Source organism: Hyaena hyaena, unplaced genomic scaffold (genome assembly GCF_003009895.1).
Source record: "Hyaena hyaena isolate Hyena2069 unplaced genomic scaffold, ASM300989v1 scaffold_241, whole genome shotgun sequence".
Classification (NCBI taxonomy): domain Eukaryota; kingdom Metazoa; phylum Chordata; class Mammalia; order Carnivora; family Hyaenidae; genus Hyaena; species Hyaena hyaena.
Genome location: NW_024080875.1, coordinates 1,744,474 through 1,764,055, shown reverse-complemented (window position 1 = coordinate 1,764,055; position 19,582 = coordinate 1,744,474). Strand labels below are relative to the sequence as shown.

At 36.1% G+C, this 19,582-nt stretch overlaps 1 protein-coding gene across 3 annotated transcripts in view; it reads right to left on the bottom strand.

Annotated features, from left to right (window-relative positions):
• Positions 1-19,582, bottom strand: part of DHX29 (DExH-box helicase 29) — a 49,056-nt gene that overhangs the window by 23,371 nt on the left and 6,103 nt on the right. Inside the window, exons 2-12 of one of the 3 annotated variants that reach the window (XM_039244518.1) lie at positions 17,122-17,195; positions 15,613-15,726; positions 13,784-13,913; positions 12,919-13,061; positions 10,888-11,016; positions 7,675-7,801; positions 6,764-6,922; positions 4,904-5,069; positions 4,520-4,643; positions 2,663-3,271; positions 867-1,010 (exon numbers count right to left, since the gene is read on the bottom strand). In XM_039244518.1, the coding sequence (XP_039100449.1) occupies positions 867-1,010; positions 2,663-3,271; positions 4,520-4,643; positions 4,904-5,069; positions 6,764-6,922; positions 7,675-7,801; positions 10,888-11,016; positions 12,919-13,061; positions 13,784-13,913; positions 15,613-15,726; positions 17,122-17,195 (1,919 nt within the window). Of the gene's footprint in view, positions 1-866; positions 1,011-2,662; positions 3,272-4,519; positions 4,644-4,903; positions 5,070-6,763; positions 6,923-7,674; positions 7,802-10,887; positions 11,038-12,918; positions 13,062-13,783; positions 13,914-15,612; positions 15,727-17,121; positions 17,196-19,582 lie in introns of those variants that run through there. The other 2 variants (XM_039244519.1, XM_039244520.1) reach the window with 2 other exon arrangements.

Below are 19,582 nucleotides of genomic sequence, written 5' to 3'. Positions count from 1 at the left end.
GTTAAGTGTCTGACTCTTTATCTCAGCTGAGGTTGTGGTTTCACAGTTCATGGGATCAAGCCCTGAGTCTGGCTTTGCTGCTGACAGCATGGAGCCTGCTTGGCATTCTCCCTTTTCTTCTATCTGCCCCTCCCCTGCCTGCAGGCTTGTTCTCTCTCAAATTTAAACATTCAGTTTAAGTGTGCATTCAGATTTGATTCAAGGATATCCAACTCTTGATTTCCATTCAGGTCATAATCTCACCATTTGTAAGTTCCAGCCCCGCATAGGGCTCTGCACTGACAACATGGGGCCTGCTTGAGATTGTCTCCCTTTCTCTCTGCTCCTCTCTCTCAAAAATAAATAAACATTAAAAAATTTTTTTTGATTCAAGGAGGGCCAGATCTATAGAGAAAATGATTAAGATTTCTTTTTTTTTTTTTAAACAAATTAAGGAAATCCTTTAACAACTAAATGTAGTTAAGACTCAGTATACACAGCACAGACTACATCCAGACGGCCTCAGTTTGAAGCCCCCAGTTGCAGAACTTACTGGCTATGTGAACTTACACATGGTATTTTAACCTCACTGTGCTTCAGTTTAATCAACTGTCAAAGAGAGACAATACTATCTGCTTCACTGGATTTCAGGAAAAGTTAAATAAATTTATATATATACAGTCAGAACCATCTAGCATATAGCAAATGTCGTATGGTATTAAAACAATTAACATGAGACATATTTGTTACAGAAAATTAAATAATTATTATATATAAAGTGTCTGGCATTTAATAAGCCTGAAGAAAATGTTAAGTATTAGAAATAGCATCCTTTTAACATGAAAATGTTTAGAATGTATCTGAACACGACCACAAAATATACTCACCTCATCTACAATAACATGAGACACACTGGTTAAGAGACCATCTTCTTGAAGCTTCCTTAGCAAAACTCCCGTTGTACAATAGAGTAATCTTGTAGATTCACTAGCTCGAGATTCCATCCGGATCTGATATCCACACAAAGAATCCTGAAGGGAGAACACAAGGCTGAGATAAGACTCTCATAAGTGATCTGGGAAACAACCTCTTAGAAATAAAGCACAGGTACTGATCCTGATACTAATTAGGGCAGTTTAAGGAAATCTACTTAGTGAAATTAACTAAAATTATTTTCTCAATTATCTTCAATTGTATGCAACTATAAAATTTGTTCTGCTAACTTTAAACAAGAAAAACCTTTGATCTTTTCAAAGTGTTGAGATAAAAGCTGTTCACCCACTTCAGGTACCATCAAAGATTGATTATTCTAATTATCTTGGTACAAAATACTGAGGTACTCAGGAACAAAAATTTACAGCAGTTCCTACAATTAGGTCTTTTCTGTCAAAATTTCATAAAAGCTGCTAGGGTTAAAAAGGAGCTGGTTTCGGGGCGCCTGGGTGGCTTAGTTGGTTAAGCGTCCGACTTTCGCTTAGGTCATGATCTCGCGGTTCATGGGTTCGAGCCCCGCGTCAGGCTCTGTGCTGACTGCCAGCTCAGAGCCTGGAGCCTATTTCAGAGTCTGTGTCTCCCTCTCTCTCTGACCCTCCCCTGCTCACGCTGTCTCTCTCGCTCTCCTAGAAATAAATAAAAATATTAAAAAAAAAAAAAAAAAAAAAAAAAAAAAAAAAAAAAAAAAAAAAAAAAAAGGAGCTGATTTCATGCCAGTGGTGCCTTATGTGACTCTTGAGGTCACCTCTATTCCCGTCACATTTTTTCTTACTACTTCAGTTATTTTAAAAAATTTTTATGTGTGTATGTATTGTCTGTACCCAATGTGGGGCTTGACATCACAACCCTGAGAGCTTGTGACTCTACCAAGCTCTATCAAGTGAGCTAGCTAGGCACTCCTCTACAGTCATTCTTTTATTTGCCATGTGTGTACATGTCTGTCATCCTCTTAACATAAGCTCTTTATAAGACAGAAATCTTGTCTTTTTTCCTTACATTCCATGAGAGAAATCCAGATTATGTTTCATAAAAATTTTTAGTGAAGGGTTACCTATCTTAAAAACAGAGATAAAAATGTTAAATACCATCTCTAGAAAGAACAATTCAAAGTGTAATTAAGCTGAGTTATATCAACTTGGAATTCATCATATTTGGTTCTAAGCCATTTTATTAGTTTCTATATTCTGCAGTCATTCTGGTTAAAGTTTTGGGTATACGGGCATGGCAAAATGCATGACAAGAGATATTTAAGTACTTTTTCCACAGTTTTAAAATTATGGGCTTAAAAGCCATCTAGATTTTTCTTTTATATTGTTTTTTTTCTTTCTGCTTTTAAGAATTAGTGAAAATTACTCAAGATTACATTCAACAGAAAAGATTTACTAGAACTTAAGATTTATGATATTACATTCAAATCTGTATCTATATTCTTTGAATGTTCATTTAGTGTGTAACATACTTGAATATTCAATTATTAAAGTCAACATATTTTTTTCCTTGATATGAGAATTTTAAAAGAAGGACAGTGGCACAGTACAACATCTATCAAAGAAAACATGAAAAGTGCCTGAGATGTGCTACTGAACAACGAGTAACTGTCAAAACTCATACAATGTACAGGTTTTACTTGGATCCCAAGAGCAAAGGTGAGTAGTGTCACCATTCACGGAGACGGAGTTGAACATCTTACCCTTCCTCCAGGTCCATTTTCACAGCCCAACTCATCACATACTCTTGTGGCTAAACTCACTGCTGAGATTCTTCGGGGCTGGGTGCAGACGATGTTACACTTACTGGCTCCCCACTCATTTAGAAGCAAATCTTCCAAGAGAAAATGTGGTACCTGAGTACTTTTGCCACTCCCCGTTTCACCTGCCACAACCACTACCCTGTGCCTTTTAAGAGTTTCAACGATTGAATTCCTATGCTTGAACACAGGTAACTGTTGCCTTTCCTTTAGAAGTCTCTGGTACTTGGGTGTGCTTTGCAACTTTCTAAAAAGGGTTCTAACAGGTTCCAAATCTTCTGCCTTTTCTGATTCCAAGGACAGTGCAGAAAAATCCTCATCAGAAACTAAATTTTCCCAAGATTCCTCAGGATCTTCAGAGTTTTCTCTCTTATTTTCAGAATGCTGTTGCTGCTGTTGTTGCTGCTGTTTCAATTTGTTCAGAAGTTTGGCAATAAAAAGATCACGTGGCTTATTGGTTTCTATTTTATTTAATTCTTCCTTTTTCTTTTCTGCATCACTCCACTCCAGCCAAACATCTCGGTAAGTGGGAGGAAGTAACTGGTGCACCGACTATAAAGGAAAAAAAAACAACCCAGCAGTATATTATTTTCACTAATTACTTAATATCTAAATTCAGTAGGCTAGAATTTAGAATAGCTATTTTCCTCTTAAAATGTAATTTTTCCCTTAAATTAGTAGGTCATTATTTTAATATATGATGCACATGCATATGATGCAAATTTATAAATAGTATTATCATATTCAGGATTCTATACTTACTAGCTGTGTGACCTTGGGCAAATAACCTCTCTGTGTCTCAGTTTCCACATTGGTAAAATGGGGATAGTATCTCCCTTATAGACATACTCTGAAGTAAACTTTTAATACATGAAAAGTGCTCATTCCTGAAACAAACTACTGAGTAAATTTTTATTATTTATTCCTGTGGTGGTGCTATGTAAATATGTAGGTGATCCACAAAGCATTTCTGAAAGCTAACTCCCTCTGAGATGCTGACAGGTAAATAATATTACAGGTGACAATATTTAAAATGAACTACAGTGGAGTGAATCTAAGTTATCCTAATTCTGTGCCATAGAAGAGCCCATAATTACCTCTCTAACACTGACAGTTATTTCTATCAATTAAGCTTCGCTTATGATCCCTTTTTGCAAAACAGGATGATACAGATTTTTACTGCCAGAAACTGGAAAAGAACTATCGTTTGGAGTTCCACTTCATCAGGGTCTAAAATTTCCAGTGATTCTAATTTCCCATGAAGAACTATGTTTACTGCAAAAGAGAAATGTTTACAATCCAAGGGGGAAAAAAAAGAGCTTCCTTTAGTAGTACTTCAATCTTTCTTTAACCTGCAAGCTTATAGTTCATATAACCTAAAGCTGAAAACTGGAACCAAGTTCCATAACTTTTCAAAGGTGAGAAAAAATGTAACATTAAAGAGAGACATTATAACATTTAAGCATTAAACTGTTTAAAAATTCTCCTTACTTCAACCAACCTAGAACAACTATTTTTAATCCATTAAATAGCATAGCCTAAAAAACTAGACCAATGAAATGGTTTAGAATCACTGGTCTAAGGACAGAAAGACCAAGCTATGTTTAGGGGCAAGAGGAAGTCAAATCATAAATGAGCATTAAATGAGGATTAATCTGAAGAAGCACTAAGTAAAAACTGGCATCAAAGGCCATCACTAAATATTAAATTCCATATGCCCATAGTCTTGTGTGGTCAAAGTACAGTACACCCATCACTCCATGAATGATTTTTGAAACACTACAGTTTAAAAAGTCTCACCTGCCCTTTCACCAAACGATACAGAGCTAGAGTCGCTCCCAGGTGCTGAGCTTGCATGCCATCTTCTGTTAAGATTGTAGGGCATACTACCAGTACATCGTCTTCAGACTTGATTACTCTTACCCTACAAGGAAGCCAAAGATTTTTAAAATAAGATTAATGAAGGAAAACAAGTCAGAATTCCATTAACACTGAGCTTAGATTTACATCAATTATTTAAATTAAATATTTATAATGAAAACACTGTACTAGATAATGTATCAGCACTATCAACCTGAGACGTGGAATGAGAGAATTACCTAAATGTCTACTTAGTATGTAAGAAACAGATTTTTCATCTTAGATTTTTCTAAAAGTTCATACAATTTAACCAGAAAAACATACCTACATTTCCAGTATCTACCTACTGGAACTTTTTCAAAGGAAGGATTTGGACTCTTGGGAAGATTCTTCCTGACCCAATCGATCAGAAATTGTTTGGGAGATTTTCCAGTCCAGCTTCGAGATGTATAGTCAAAATTTCTTACATCATGAGGTTCTTTCTTTTTCTCTAAAATGATAGACAAAGACTGTTCTTTAAAAATTGTTATGCAGTAATGTATAATCTCTTTTGAGTGATCAAAGTCCTCTCAATTTTGGGAAAAGACTTTTAGAAGAGAATAGGTAAAAAAAAAAATTAATAAATAAAATCAAGGACAGAAAAGTTTGCTCTTCTATGAGTGATATAAGGATATCCTCTTAATGGATAAAACCACTGAAAATCTGAATCTTTAAAAAAAAAAAAGAATCCTGAGTAACTTACCCATCTTATAAAAATATCTATGACACTATCCATGTGATGAATTGTTTAGGGTATTCTGCATTACAGTGTTTGAGAAGCTATCACAGAGGGAGGGTAATCTTTTGAAAAAATATATATGTCATTCCTCTGCTTAACAGCTGCTGCTACCATCGCCACCTTCATTGGCTTCATATTATGCATAAAGTCCAAATTCTTCACCACTGTCTAAAAGCCTTCTGTGGTCCATCTCTGCCTATCATGTTCACTCATGTAGCTACACAGGCAGGCAGTCACTTCCTCAAATGCTCTAAGCCTGCTTGTGAACTAGCCACATGTGAACAAATCTAAATTAACTGTAATTAAACTTTCAGTTGCAATGATCACATTTCAAGTGCCCATTACTCATATTTGGCTAGTAGCTATCACACTGGATAGCCCTGATATATAACATTCCTATCATAGAGTGTTCTGTTGAATAGTCTGCTCTAGATCTTTTCTGGCTTAGACTTCCAATGTACTGTCTCCCCCTTTCAAAGGCTCTTCCTAACAAGGTGTCACTGGGTTGACACCTAATCATATATCAGATCTCAGAGCAAATCACTGGCTCCCTTGTTATTTCTAATATTAAACACCAGTGTTTTTGCTCTGATACCACACATCAGAATTTGTATTAAATATTTGTGTATATTTAAAGCTTACCTCCCCTACTAGACCATATACTTGAAGAGGGCACAGACTGGGTTATTTTGTTAATTATCATACACATAGCAACTGACATTGTAAACAATAAAAATTCAATAAATACTTGTCAAAGAATGTATAATTAAAAGTACTGACGATTTAGTGTAGGACTTGACTGTAGTACAGAGAAACATTATACAAGCTATATCAATAATTGACTTAGCACAAATAAGTGCACCATTACACACATCCAGTGGCCTGGCGGGACTCACTGCAGGCTTAGAGAGGGCTGTGTGAGTTGAGCCTTGAAGTGAGGAAAATTTGGCCAAGTAAGGGTAACAGAATGAGCAAAATCATGGAGCCATGAAATAATACATGCTCTAGAGAATGCTGTGGCTCTAGTACTTAGCTGGGAGAATAAAATGGGAAGGCAGATTGTGGTAGAATGCAAAGGTTCTTTAATGCCATGATAAATGGTTTGGACTTATTACTGATTAAGCGTTTTTAAAACGGAAATCACATTTAGGTATGTGTTAATGGAAAAGAGAATTCTGGCAGGAATTTGGAGGATGGACTGGAAAGAGATGAGGCTGAAACAAAATACTTGTAATTACAAAATACTACAAAAGTTATCATTATTACTTTTCCAAGACAGCATATGGAAGCAGAACTTTACTGCCAGCTTATATAGTTTGCTAGAATGCAAAGTAGTATCATTCCTCAATTGTATTTTCACTGACATTTTACTACTTTCACCTCGAAACCCTTTCCCTTTGTTTTACCTTTCTCTTCTTCAGTAGTAGCTACAGATTTTTCAAATAAGTTAAAGTTCAAAACCTTTTCCTCTTCTGTGGCTACAGGAGGCTTTTTTCTCTCATTCTGCTGATGTGAAATCTTTATGGCTGGATTGAATACTGGATGGTCTTCTAAAGTTTCCATTTCTACCAAGAAAAAAAAATCGTGCTTTGTTGTATTTGTTTTTTATGTCTCTTTACTTTGTAAAGATGGTTTAAAAAATAACAGCAAAACAACAACAACAAAAACCAAAACAGCATTCCTTTTCCTTGCAGCCAGTTATTCAGCACTTCCTATTGGGAATTTGTGCTAGAAGTCAGAGGCAATTTATTTTCACATCATATATTAAAATGTTTTAAATGAATTATTTAAAAGATGTAGAAGGTCTGAAAAAACATACTCATTAGACATGAATTCTTGTGGAATTATATCTACCTCTCCTTTTTGAGTGAGGATGGTATTTTATGGTATACTTCAGAGGCTGACAAACTATGGACCATGGGTCACATCCAGTCCTGCTGCCTGTTTCTGTATAGCCTATGAGCTAAGAATGATTTTTATATTTTTAACTGATCAAAAAAGATAAATATTTGGTGACATGTGAGAATTATATGAAATTCCTATTTCAGTATCCATAAAGTTTTAGGAGAACATATCCATTCACTTATGTACTATCAATGGCTGCTTCTATGTTCTGACAGTACATTTCAGTAGTTGGGAGACCATCTATATAGCCCACACAACCTACAATATTTATTATTTGGTTTGTTACAGAAAGCCTGCCAATCTCAGGTATAAACCATTAGGAAAGAGTAGACAAATTAAAAAGAGGCAATTTCCATGCTAGCAAAGCCAAAAAAAGAGATACTTATATACCTCAGAATTTTTAAGTGTTTACCTCTTTGAAATTTCCTTATTTTTTCTTGAGCTTCTTTCTGGCCTTGCTTTTTTTTTTCTAGTTTAAAGGTAGCTGCCTGCTCCTTTGCATCCAGAAGTTTTGCTGCAAGGTGCAAGTACCTTTCGTTCTGTTGCAAGGAAGATAATGATACAGAAATTTAAAAAAGAACAAAATCAGTTAAATCAGTTGTCAATGTATTGTAGAAAAACTTATGATCTTTTGATCTTATTCTTTGATCCAGCAAATCTACTTTTAGAAATGTTTCACAGAGAGGGGCGCCTGGGTGGCTTAGTCGGTTAAGCGTCCGACTTTGGCTTAGGTCATGATCTCGTGGTTCGTGGGTTCAAGCCCCGCGTCGGGCTCTGTGCTGACAGCCAGCTCAGAGCCTGGAGCCTGTTTCAGTCTGTGACTTCCTCTCTCTCTGACCCTCCCCTGCTCACACTGTCTCTCTCTCTCTTTCTCTCCTAGAAATAAATAAAAACATTAAAAAAAAATTAAAAAAAATTTTTTCACAGAGAAACACAGGTGCAGATTTGAGGTACATATGGATAATACTGCAGTGCTGACAGAAGAAGAAAAACTGCAAATCAAAGGTACTCATCTAGATAAAGTGTGTCAGCTATTAGTAAAAAAAAAATGAGGTAACAAAAGAATGAAGGTGATCCACATGGAAAATTTCCTGGATATGTTAAATAAAATTTAAATACTACAGAATAAAAAGTAAGCTCATTTCTGTAAAAAGAAAATATTTTGTTTTTATACATTTTATAATTTACATATTTAAAGGATTTTATAGGTAATAATATTCATCTGAAAGTTACCTTTCCATAATCTCTTTTAAAAAAAAAGCTTCTGGTAAAAATGGGTGTTATAAAACTTAAGGACTTAGCTCTGCTGAGCAAACATTAGATACATTTTAAAATTAAACTCAAATTTCCATTTTTTTTCTTCTTGGATTAATAAGGGACAGATGAGAAGCATCAATGTATGGGGTGAAGATAAGGGCATGTATAATGCTCCTATGAAACTCAATTGTCAAGATGAATGGAAAAGAGATCAACTAAGGCAGCACACTGAGCTGAATTCTGGGACCCCTTTGAGTAACACGCACTGATACAGTGTAAACAGAAGTGTTAACTCCTGTATCTTTTGTTCACCCAAATCACACTCATTCACCATCACTCCTATCTCTGCCATTGATATGACCATCCCTCCACGTGCCAATCTCTTGCTGTCTTTGGCTCATTAACTTTCATATTCAGGAAACCAACATTTTCTATTGATTCTTGCTTTAAATGTTTCTGTTCCCTTCCAATTCCAATTCCAATTAGGAGCCTTATTATTTCACACCCGAGGAAGTGCGATAGCTACCAAATGGCTTCCTTTCCAAACCATCTTGAACACTACTAAATATTCCAAACCACCTTAACTAAGCACTGTAATTTTGACCCAAAATATCAAATTCTATTGTAATTCACCCGTCCCCAACTTCTAGGGGCTCTTCACAGGAGAAGCAGTCAAATTCACTTTTTAGGGATCAAAATGTTGTGGTCTCAGCTAAACTCACCTGTTTACTCCTACCTGCCAGTACTCATGCATTTTATCCTCTGTGTATACTCATTTATTTTTTTAATACTCAAAGGCTCTTTGCACAATCCACTTCTCTACCCTGTTCACACAATTTCACCCATATGAACCACCTTCATGTTACTGCCCATGCACACTCATTGCACCCTTCAAGTTCCACCTCTCTTCTTTGCAGTCCTGAACAAATGTGAACTCTTAATGGAGACTCACACTGCCCTAAATTCCTTGCTTATATTGGTTTAATATAGGCACATGATTAAAAAAAACATAGGATACAGTAGAGTATAAAAAACTGTCCCTCTCATTCTACCACCCCAGTCCTAATCACTAATAATAGCTTCTTGTGTATCTTTCCATCTTTTCTGTGCATATATAAGAATGCAAATACACATACATATTTTTTCTTTTACACAAATGGGTTCATCATACTAGACATGGTATTTTTCAACTCCCCTTTTCTCTTTCTAAACCAATTTTATTAAAGTATGATTTACATATTATTAAGCACCCATTTAGGTATATAGGTGAATGTGTTTGATAAATATATATATCCATGTAACAATCATCCTCATCAAGATAAAAAACATTTGCATCATCCTCAAAAGTTTCCCCATGCTGCCTTACAGTCAATCTCCTTTCCCTATCCTTGGACTCAAACAACCACTGATTTGCCTTTTGTCACTACAGATTGATTTTGCAAGGATGACTTTTCTGAAATTTAATATAATAACTACACCTGTACTCATCTGTATCTCCCTTCTTTCATTCAAGTATAATGTTTTAGAGAGTTGCTTGCAGTGTTTGCCTATTAGGAATATAAAGCTGCTATTAACATTTGTGTACAGGTCTTTTGTGAACATACTTTCAGTCTTCTTGAATAAACACCTAAAGAAACTCTTATGTCATAGTGTATGTTTAACACCGTAAGAAAGTGCCGGTTTTCCAAAGTGGATGTACCATTTTACACTCCCACAATCAACATCTTAATGCTCCTGCAGCTCCATGCACTCCCAGCACTTGCTATTACTGATCTCTTTAACTGTAGTGATTTTAATGAATATAAAACAGGATCTCACTACAGTTTCCATTTTCATTTCTCAGATGACTAGTGATTTTGAAATTATTTTTGCATGTTTATTGGCCATCCATGTATCTATTTTTGTGAAGTGCCTGTTGTCCTTTGAAAACTTCTTTATAAATTCTAAAGTCTTCCGTCAGACATGTATTGTAATATCTTCTTCCTACAACTTATTTTCATTTAACCTTCTATTTTTAGTTTATCTTATATCTAGGTTTTCTCCGACCAGCCTAAGGATTTCTTCTGTAAAGAAATGTGCCTTTCTTTTATTATCTAAGGAATTTAGCATACTCCTTACAAATGATAATCATTTAAAAATACTTGATGATTATGTGTTTAAACATGGGAGGAATATAAGTAACAGTTATTGGGCAGTTATTTTGTGCCATTTTTATTGTTACTTTTAAGTTTTATTTTGTTTAATCTTTTCATCAACTTCTAGAGGTAGGTATTTCTTTAATTTCAAATGAGAAAAGTAAGTCACAGAAAAGTTAAATATGTTGCCTATGAATAGCCAGCTAAAAGCTTAATACAACTTTCTAACTCACAGGGTCAAATTTTTCCTCTTCTTCTAAACTTTTAGAATTCTCACTCTTTTCTTCTTCATTTTGCTGTTCGGCATACTGCAAAATCCATTCTTTCATATTTACTTCCAATTTTTTTTCTTCCTTTTTTGGCTAGAAAGGAAAAACAAATATCTGAAAAACCAAAGTTAGAAAAAGGTGTCAAACCATCAAGTGTCCCTGTTTTTACTATTTTTTTTTCACTCAGAAACAGTAACACATAAACCTCATAATATCATATACTATTCTGTGAAGGACAAATGAACTCAACATTAAGAAGTTTAAACTTTCAAAATCAAAAAGAGATGTCTATATAAAGAGGAAAAGCAATAAGGAGAACTGTTAAAACTAGTGCTATTCCAGGCACCTGGGTGGCTCTGTCGGTTGAGTATCCACCTTCGTCTCAGGTTATGACCTTGCATTTGTGGGTTCAAGCCCTGCATCGGGCTCTGTGCTCAGAGCTGGAGCCTACTTTGGATTCTGTGTCTCCCTTGCTCTCTGCCCATCCCCTGTTCTCTCTTGCAGAAAATAAAATGGTTAAAAAAACCAAACAAACAAACAACTAGTGCTATTCCTTAAAAGTAGTGGTTTTGTGGGGACAATGTTTTTGTTTTGTTTTTAGGCTTTCCTGGGGTGTAACTAATATATTTAAAATTTGTACACATTTGGGGCACCTGGGTGGCTCAGTCATTTGGGCATCCAACTCTTGATTTCAGCTCAGGTCATGATCTTGCTATTCATGGGATCAAGCCCTGTCTCGGGCTCCCTGCTGACCCTGTGGAGCCTGCTTGGGAGTCTTTTTCTCCCTCTCCCTCGGCCCCTGCCACACTCACATGTGTATGCTTCCTCTCTCAAAATAATAAATGTTAAAAAATTGTATATATTTAACGTACATATCAATATATCAATTATATATTAACTTAGCATAAGGTATACACAAACTCATTTTGATGATTTGGACCTATGTGTATATTCATGATCCCTACTATCAAGGTAGTAAACATATTCATCACCTCTATAAACCTCCTTGTACTCTTTTGTGCATGTGTGTTGGTGGGGGTAGGCAGTGGTGGCTGTAGTGAGAACACTTAACATGAGCCTATTCTCTGAACATATTTTAAAGTGCCTAATACTGTACTGATAACTACAAGCACTATGTTACAGAGATCTCTAGAACTTATACATCTTGTGTAACTGAAACTTAATGATTAGGCCACATTTCCACATTTTCCCCCTCCTCCCTTCAGCCTCTGGTAACTTCCATTCTGTTCTCCACTTCTAAGAGTTTGACCATTTTGGATACCTCATGTAAGTGGAATCCTATAGTATTTATCTTTCTGTAACTGATTTATTTCACTTTGTATAATGTTCTCTAGGTTCATCTACATTCATAGAGGTTTTGCGATATGCAGAGTATTTAAGTGTAATGTCCTAATGAAGTTGCCTTCCAGTCTTCACACCTTGCTGTAATCCCCTTCCACATGTATTATGGAATTGGCCACATGATGTGCTTCAAACAAGGAAACATTACCAACATACAAGTGAGGGCTTGGTAAGAAATTTATACACTGGGGCTTATCATCTTGAAATACTTGGTCTTAGAAGCCAGATGCGATGTAAATCAGACCATCCTGCAACCACCATGTATGAGGAAACACAAGCTAGCCACATGGAAAGGATGCCTGGCTAGCCCCCAGCTGAGGTACTAGTCCTATGAGTAAAGAAACCATTGGCTATTCCAGCCTAGGAAGACACTTTGGGGAACATATGGACTAACCAGCTGAGCCCCATCCAGACTGCAGAATCAAAAGAAATCAATTGCTGGTTTAAGCCACTAAATTTTCAGTTGGTTTGTTATGCAGCAATAGATAACTGAAACAGTGATAGAAAAGTCTGGCAAACCAATTCTTTTCAATAAGCAAGAATGTTACTGCAACCTAATATTTCTACTCATAAACTATTATGTGCATTTTATTCTGATTTTATACAACTTTAGATGTTTAATTCTTAAATTACCTTAATCTTAGTGTCTTCTGGTTTTTTAATTTTAGGTTGCAATGGAGGTGAAACTGTGGCTGCTATTTGAGGAGACTGGAATTTTGGCCTACTTTTAGTTTGTTGCTCTTCAAATTCTTGACTGAATCCTTCAGGAAGTGCATCTTAAAAATTGGGATAAAAAACATATATCTGATATATAAAACATAAACATACACAGTCATCAAACATACACAAAGACCCTATCTAGACAAACAGCACCTAAATTTCTTCCACCCTCATCTCCCCAAAAATAGAAATCTTATGATGAACCTGGCTTTATTGTCAAAGTCAAAGTGCAAAGACTGATCAGATGACAGCCCACCTCTAACTGGCCATTTATTTCACCCTCAATGTGTTAGGCTCCTACATTTTCATTAGAAAGGTCTGAACCCTTCCCAACTCTTTGGTTCCCTGTTACAGTATATGGCAAGATCCTTAATCAGCCATACAAGCAATTTGCACTCTACGCTCTTGCTAAAGATTACAACCACGACCCTCTGGTTATCAAATTTATCAAAAGCCAGAGGGCCTAAGTTTCCAAACCAAAACCAGGAGACACAGCCTGATAGGTAATAGGTGGGCTAACTTTAAAAATCTGTTCTATGAAGTGCATTGTAAAATGACTATTGACAACTGAAAGTAATGAACAAAAAATAATTTCTTGTTGCGTGGACTACAACTCCGAATATACTGCAAAAAGTAGATAAGAGTAAGAACATTCAAAAGATAAATAATTACAACAGCAAAAAAATTTTAAGTACAGCTTGATACAAATACCACAAATTCTGAAATTATTTCAGAAGGGTTTTAGAAACTGAAAGAATTTTATGACAATACTACTTACCATCTGAAAGATTTAAACAGAGCCAATCCAAGGCAGAATGGAGATCACCTCCCTGTAAGAGTGTGTTAGTCATGGCATCTTCAATGTCCTTAGTCTTAAACGAAAATGCTTGTAAAGCCATGTATAAATCCTATCAAAGGGAAGTGTAAAAAAGTCATTCTGTCAATTTTCTCTCCTTTTATTACGAATTTCATTCTCCTATTCATTTTATTTATTTATTTATTTATTTAGGCTCCATGCCCAATGCAGAGCCCAATCCTGGGCTTGAACTCACAACTCTGAGATCAAGACCTGAGTTAAGATCACAAGTTGGACACTTAAATGACTAAGCCACCCAGGCACCCTTCTCCCACTCATTTAAATTTTTTGTTTTAAGTTTATTTACTTTGAGAGAGAGAGAGACAGAGAATCCTAAGCAGGCTCTACACTATCAGCTCTGAGCCCGACGTGGGGCTCAAACTCATCAACTGTGAGATCATGACCTGAGCTAAAATCAAAAATCAGGTATTTAAGCTACTGAGCCACCCAGGAGGCCCTCTCTCCCACTCATTTTAAACTAGAAATTCTGATACAAATTATAATTTCCCCTTCTAATTAGAAGAGTTAAATATGCTCACCAAATTGAGAATTTGAGAACTACGGATAAATTTTAAAAGGATCTAGAGTGGTGCCTGGGTGGCTCAGCTGGTTGAGTGTCAAATTTCAGCTCAAGTCATGACCTCATGACTCATGCATATGGGCCTTGCAGTGGGCTCTGCGCTCAAGCACAGAGCCTGAGGCCTGCTTTAGATTCTGTGTCTCCCTCTCTCTCTGGCCCTCTCTGCTCACAAAAATAAACAAACATGAAAAAAAACTTTTTTAAATAAATAAAAGGACCTAGAAAATAAATAAATACAAGGATCTGGAGACCCTGTTCATATTTTCACTATCCAACAATATTGTTTGCAATGTAGTATGTTTCTTATCAGTCATTTTTTGGATATTTTGAAAACAAATTTCACTTAATAACATAAGCATCTTCCCAAGTTATCAGAAACTCTTCATCACTTTTAAGAGTTACATAATATTCCACTGGGTAGCCATATCACAATCATACCTTTTCCTATTGGTGACCACTAAGGATGCTTTCTCTTTTTATTATACTTAGTGCTTCAACGAACATGTTCATGGATAAAGCAAAGCATCTTAATGTACCTTCTAAAGCATGATCTTCAGAGCTGGACAATATTGGTTCAAACCCAGACTCTGCTTACTCTGCTACTTACTCATTAACAACCACAGGCTATAGCTTATGTAATCTTTCCAAGTCCTGATTCCTTTATTTGAAAAATGGGGCAAAGTATCTTCTAGTATTGTTGTGTCAGAGAAAATGTACGCAAAGTGCCCATTATAGACCTTATATAATTTACGGAATGTAATTTAGTTTCACATCACTATTTTAATGTGTGTACTTGTATCTGGCACAATTCCTTCCCTATTCTTACAGAAGTAAATGATTTACATGAAATCTCAATGGAAGCTGAAAAAGTCATTTGATCTCATTGTCTTACAATGTAGAACAGGCATAAAAATGTTCCATTAAAACTAAGGAACTTGTGGGGGGGTGCCTAAGTAGTAGCTCAGTTAAGCGTCTGACTCTTGATTTTGGTTCAAGTCTTGATCTCGTGGTTTGTGGGTTTGAGCTCTGCGTTGAGCTCTGTGCTGACAGCATGGAGCCTACTTGGGATTCTCTCTCCCTTCCCTGCTCGTGCATGCACTCTCTGTGTCTCAAAATAAAAAAAAAATAAACATTAAAAAAATAAGGAACTCAAAAAAAGTTTGCAAAATACCTGTAATTTTTTGGCAGTAAGTCTTCCAGAAATCACTCCCTTGTCATTATTTTGCTTTTTATGCTCATTTATCACTCCAATAATTCTTTGCTCTAGTTTGTGATTAATTACCACCTGTTGAAGCCAAAAAGGTCATATCAATTAGAATCTAAATTATTAAATATTTAATAATTAAGTGATCAGAAGAAAATCAGTTTTCTATATCCCTGCCAACAATCCAAGAATTTCAGCTAAAATCAGGTGAAATAATTATTATATTTTAGACCGGCATTCATTGGACTACATCTATACCACATATCTAAGAAAAAATGGGATATGGAAAAAGGAACATATGACAAGGAAAAAAATCCTTTTACAAACCCTCCTGAAGCTTGCACTGTCTTTAGAATGCTATCATAAAGACCGATTCCTAAACCTGGATCCTAAGACTGATTCCCAAGCTGAATCAGAATCCTTGTGGATAGAGCCCAGAAATCTGCTTAATATAAACCCCAAGCAAATGATTTTAAATAATGGATGCTACACTAAAAAGAAGACCTATCAAATAAAAGTAAATACTATATAAAGAGTAACAATGAGGTTACATAAACTCTTTTGGTTCTCAATATTTGATCCTGTTTTTCTATTAGCCACTTGATCTTCCTATTTTTGTTCCACATATTCTGTCCAAACTTTAAACTTCAGAATACAAAAGCATCTACCTTCCCTTTACCACATCTTTACTGAATGCCTACCATGATCTATGCTCAAAAATACACTTCAGAAATTCAGGCTAGCACTGGAAACCTATATAAAAAGATAAACTGTAAACCACAGTTTTTTTTTTTATTAAAAAAAAAATGGGACCACAAGGAAAATTGGTAAGTTATGAAGGAGTTCCTAGATAGAGGCTCCAGAGGTGACAAATGGAGAAGGGAAGCAGGTCATTTTAAGCAGAGGGCTCAAAGACAAAAGCCCAGAGTAATAAAATCATACAGGATTTGGAGGAACAATGATTGAAAGTAAAATTTTAACTGGAGAAGAATAATGGAAAGGAAGCTGGAAATGTATACTAAATCAGGTCTGAAAGGATGAATATTCTTGAAGATCTGTATCTTGGGGCGCCTGGGTGGCTCAGTTAGTTAAGCATCCGACTTCAGCTCAGGTCTTGATCTCAAGGTTCGTGGGTTTGAACCCCGTGTCAGGCTCAGTGCTGACTGCTCAGAGCCTGGAGCCTGCTTCAGGTTCTGTGTCTCCTTCTCTGTCCCTCCCCCTCCTCTCAATCAAAAATTTAAAAAAACATTAAAAAAATTTTTTTTAACAAGTTTGGATCTTACCCACATCTTCCTTAAGTTCTTACAGGCTTTCAACATATGTGTTATGACTTAACATCTATTTAGTACAGATCAGCAATTAATTTATTACAACAATTTAAAATACACCATCATTTTCTTATATTTAAGAATATACTTTTTTTTTTTTTTTTCAAAGAGAACATTTCTTGAAAGGACTCAAGACCTCTGTACTCACCTTCAGAAGAGATTTATCCAGAATTGCAGGACCACCAGAATCATTTGCAGAATTAAAACTATAAATTTTCGGACCTGTATATAATAGACAGTAAGTAATCAAGACAATTTAATCATTAACAGTTCTTACATTATTTCAATTTTCCTCTAAAAATTGCTAAACATTAAATATTTTATTTCAGCTCTCTTTTTCCCACTTCACCAAATAACTCAATCGACAAGTCAGCAATACTGCCTCTAAATTTTCAAAAAGATTTTACCAATCAGCATTCTCAAGGTTCTTTTTTTCTTAAATAACTTATTGTCAACTTGTTTCCATATAACACTCAGTGCTCATCCCAACAAGTGCCTTCCTCCATGCCTATTACCCCCCTTCCCCTCTCCAATCAGCCCTCAGTTTGTTCTCAGCATTCAAGAGTCTCTCATGAGAGACTCCCCCTCCCCCACTATTTTTCCCCTTCTTCTCCTCCACGGTTCTCTGTTAAGTTCCTCCTAATCCTCCTATACGTGCAAACATATGGCAGCTGTCTTTCTCTGCCTGACTTACTTCGCTCAGCATAACAACCTCAAGGTCCATCCATGTTGTTACACATGGCCAGAATTCATTCTTTCTCACTGCCATGTAGTATTCCATCGTATAGATAAACCACATCTTCTTGATCCATTCGTCTGCTGATGGACATTTAGGCTCTTTCCATGTTTTGGCTATTGTGGAGAGTGCTGCTATGACCATTGGGGTACATGTGCTCCTATGCATCAGCATTCCTATACCCCTTGGGTAAATTCCTAGCAGTGCTATTGCTGGGTCTTAGGGGAGTTCTATTGTTAATTTTTTGAGGAACCTCCACACTTTTCCAGAGGGGCTGCACCAGTTTACATTCCCACCAACAGTGTAGGAGGGTGCCCGTTTCTCTGTATCCTCACCAGCATCTAGAGTTCTTGTCAGGTGTGTTCAAGAGATCCTGTGGAATTCTTGAGGCCTCTTTGGCAGAAACTCCATGACATGAGAACTATTGTCATAATCTAAAATGTTATTTGCCATATTCGTACTCATTTTCTCATGAGTGTACAGTGTTATTTTTCAGTGGCTATATGATGATAATACAGAAAATTGAATGGACATTAAGAGATTTGCAAAAACCCAAAACATTTTTTTTTTTGGTTTGGAAAATGTAGTTATTTTTCCTAAAAATGCGTTTATGTTATAATGGGTTTGTTCTTTTTAATTAATTAATATTTAATTTTTTTCCTTTTTATTTATAACATTATGTATATCGGTGTTATAAATCACATAAAATGTATTTGGATCATCACTGACTTTTAAGAGTAAACAGATCATGAGACAAAGAGGTTTGAAAATAATATGTATTCCTTCATGGTTACTTGTTAGAGAACTGACAATATGCGTAGTGTTGCTCTAGGCTGGAACAGACTTAACAACTGTAGTGGGTTTAGTAGTATCATTCTCCCCACCTCTTTAAAGTTCATTCCTACCTGGAATCCCAGAATGTGACCGTATTTGGAAATAAGATCCTTACAGATAAAATTAGTAAGGATCTTTCATCTTGGAATGAAATCATCCAATGACTAGTGTCCAGAGAAAGGAGATATGTGAACACAGGCACTAAGGCCATTAGAAGCCCCATGTGTCAAAAGGCAGACAAGGTAAGCAATTCTCGGGATTACCAGAAGCCAGCAGAGGTAAGAAAGGATTCTTATCCAGAACCTGAAGGAAGCATGGTCCAAATGACAACTTGATTTTGGACTTACATCCTCCAGAATTGTGAGAGAATATTTGTTACATTTGGCCAACCAAGTTTGTGGTGATATGTCCTAAGAAACTAGTACAGCAACCCTTGGACTCAATAGAAGATGATAGGAGCTGCTGCCTCATTTTTACTTGAGGAGTGTTTCTCTTCAAAAATAACCATCTTCTCTGTCAAGAATCTAACATCCTCTGAGAGATCCTGCTTCAGCTAATTACCATGCAGAAAAGCATCTGATTTTAAAAATGTAAAGGTGATGATAGATTTATTTAAAAATATATATGCCTTTGCTCTTTTTAAGTAAATTGTTAACCTTGAGAATGCTGATTAATCAAAACCACACTGAGATACCACCTCATGCTGGTCAGAGTGGCTAAAATGAGCAAATCAGAGGACTCTAGATGCTAGCGAGGATGTGGAGAAATGGTCACTCTCCTACACTGTTGGTGGGAATGTAAACTGGTGCAGCCCGTCTGGAAAACAGTGTGGAGGTTCCTCAAAAAATTAACAACAGAACTCCCCTATGACCCATCAATAGCACTGCTAGGAATTTACCCAAGGGATACAGGAGTTCTGATACACAGGGGCACATGTACCTCAATGGTCACAGCAGCACTCTCCACAATAGCCAAAACATGGAAAGAGCCTAAGTGTCCATCAATGGATGAATGAATCAAGAAGATGTGGTTTATCTAT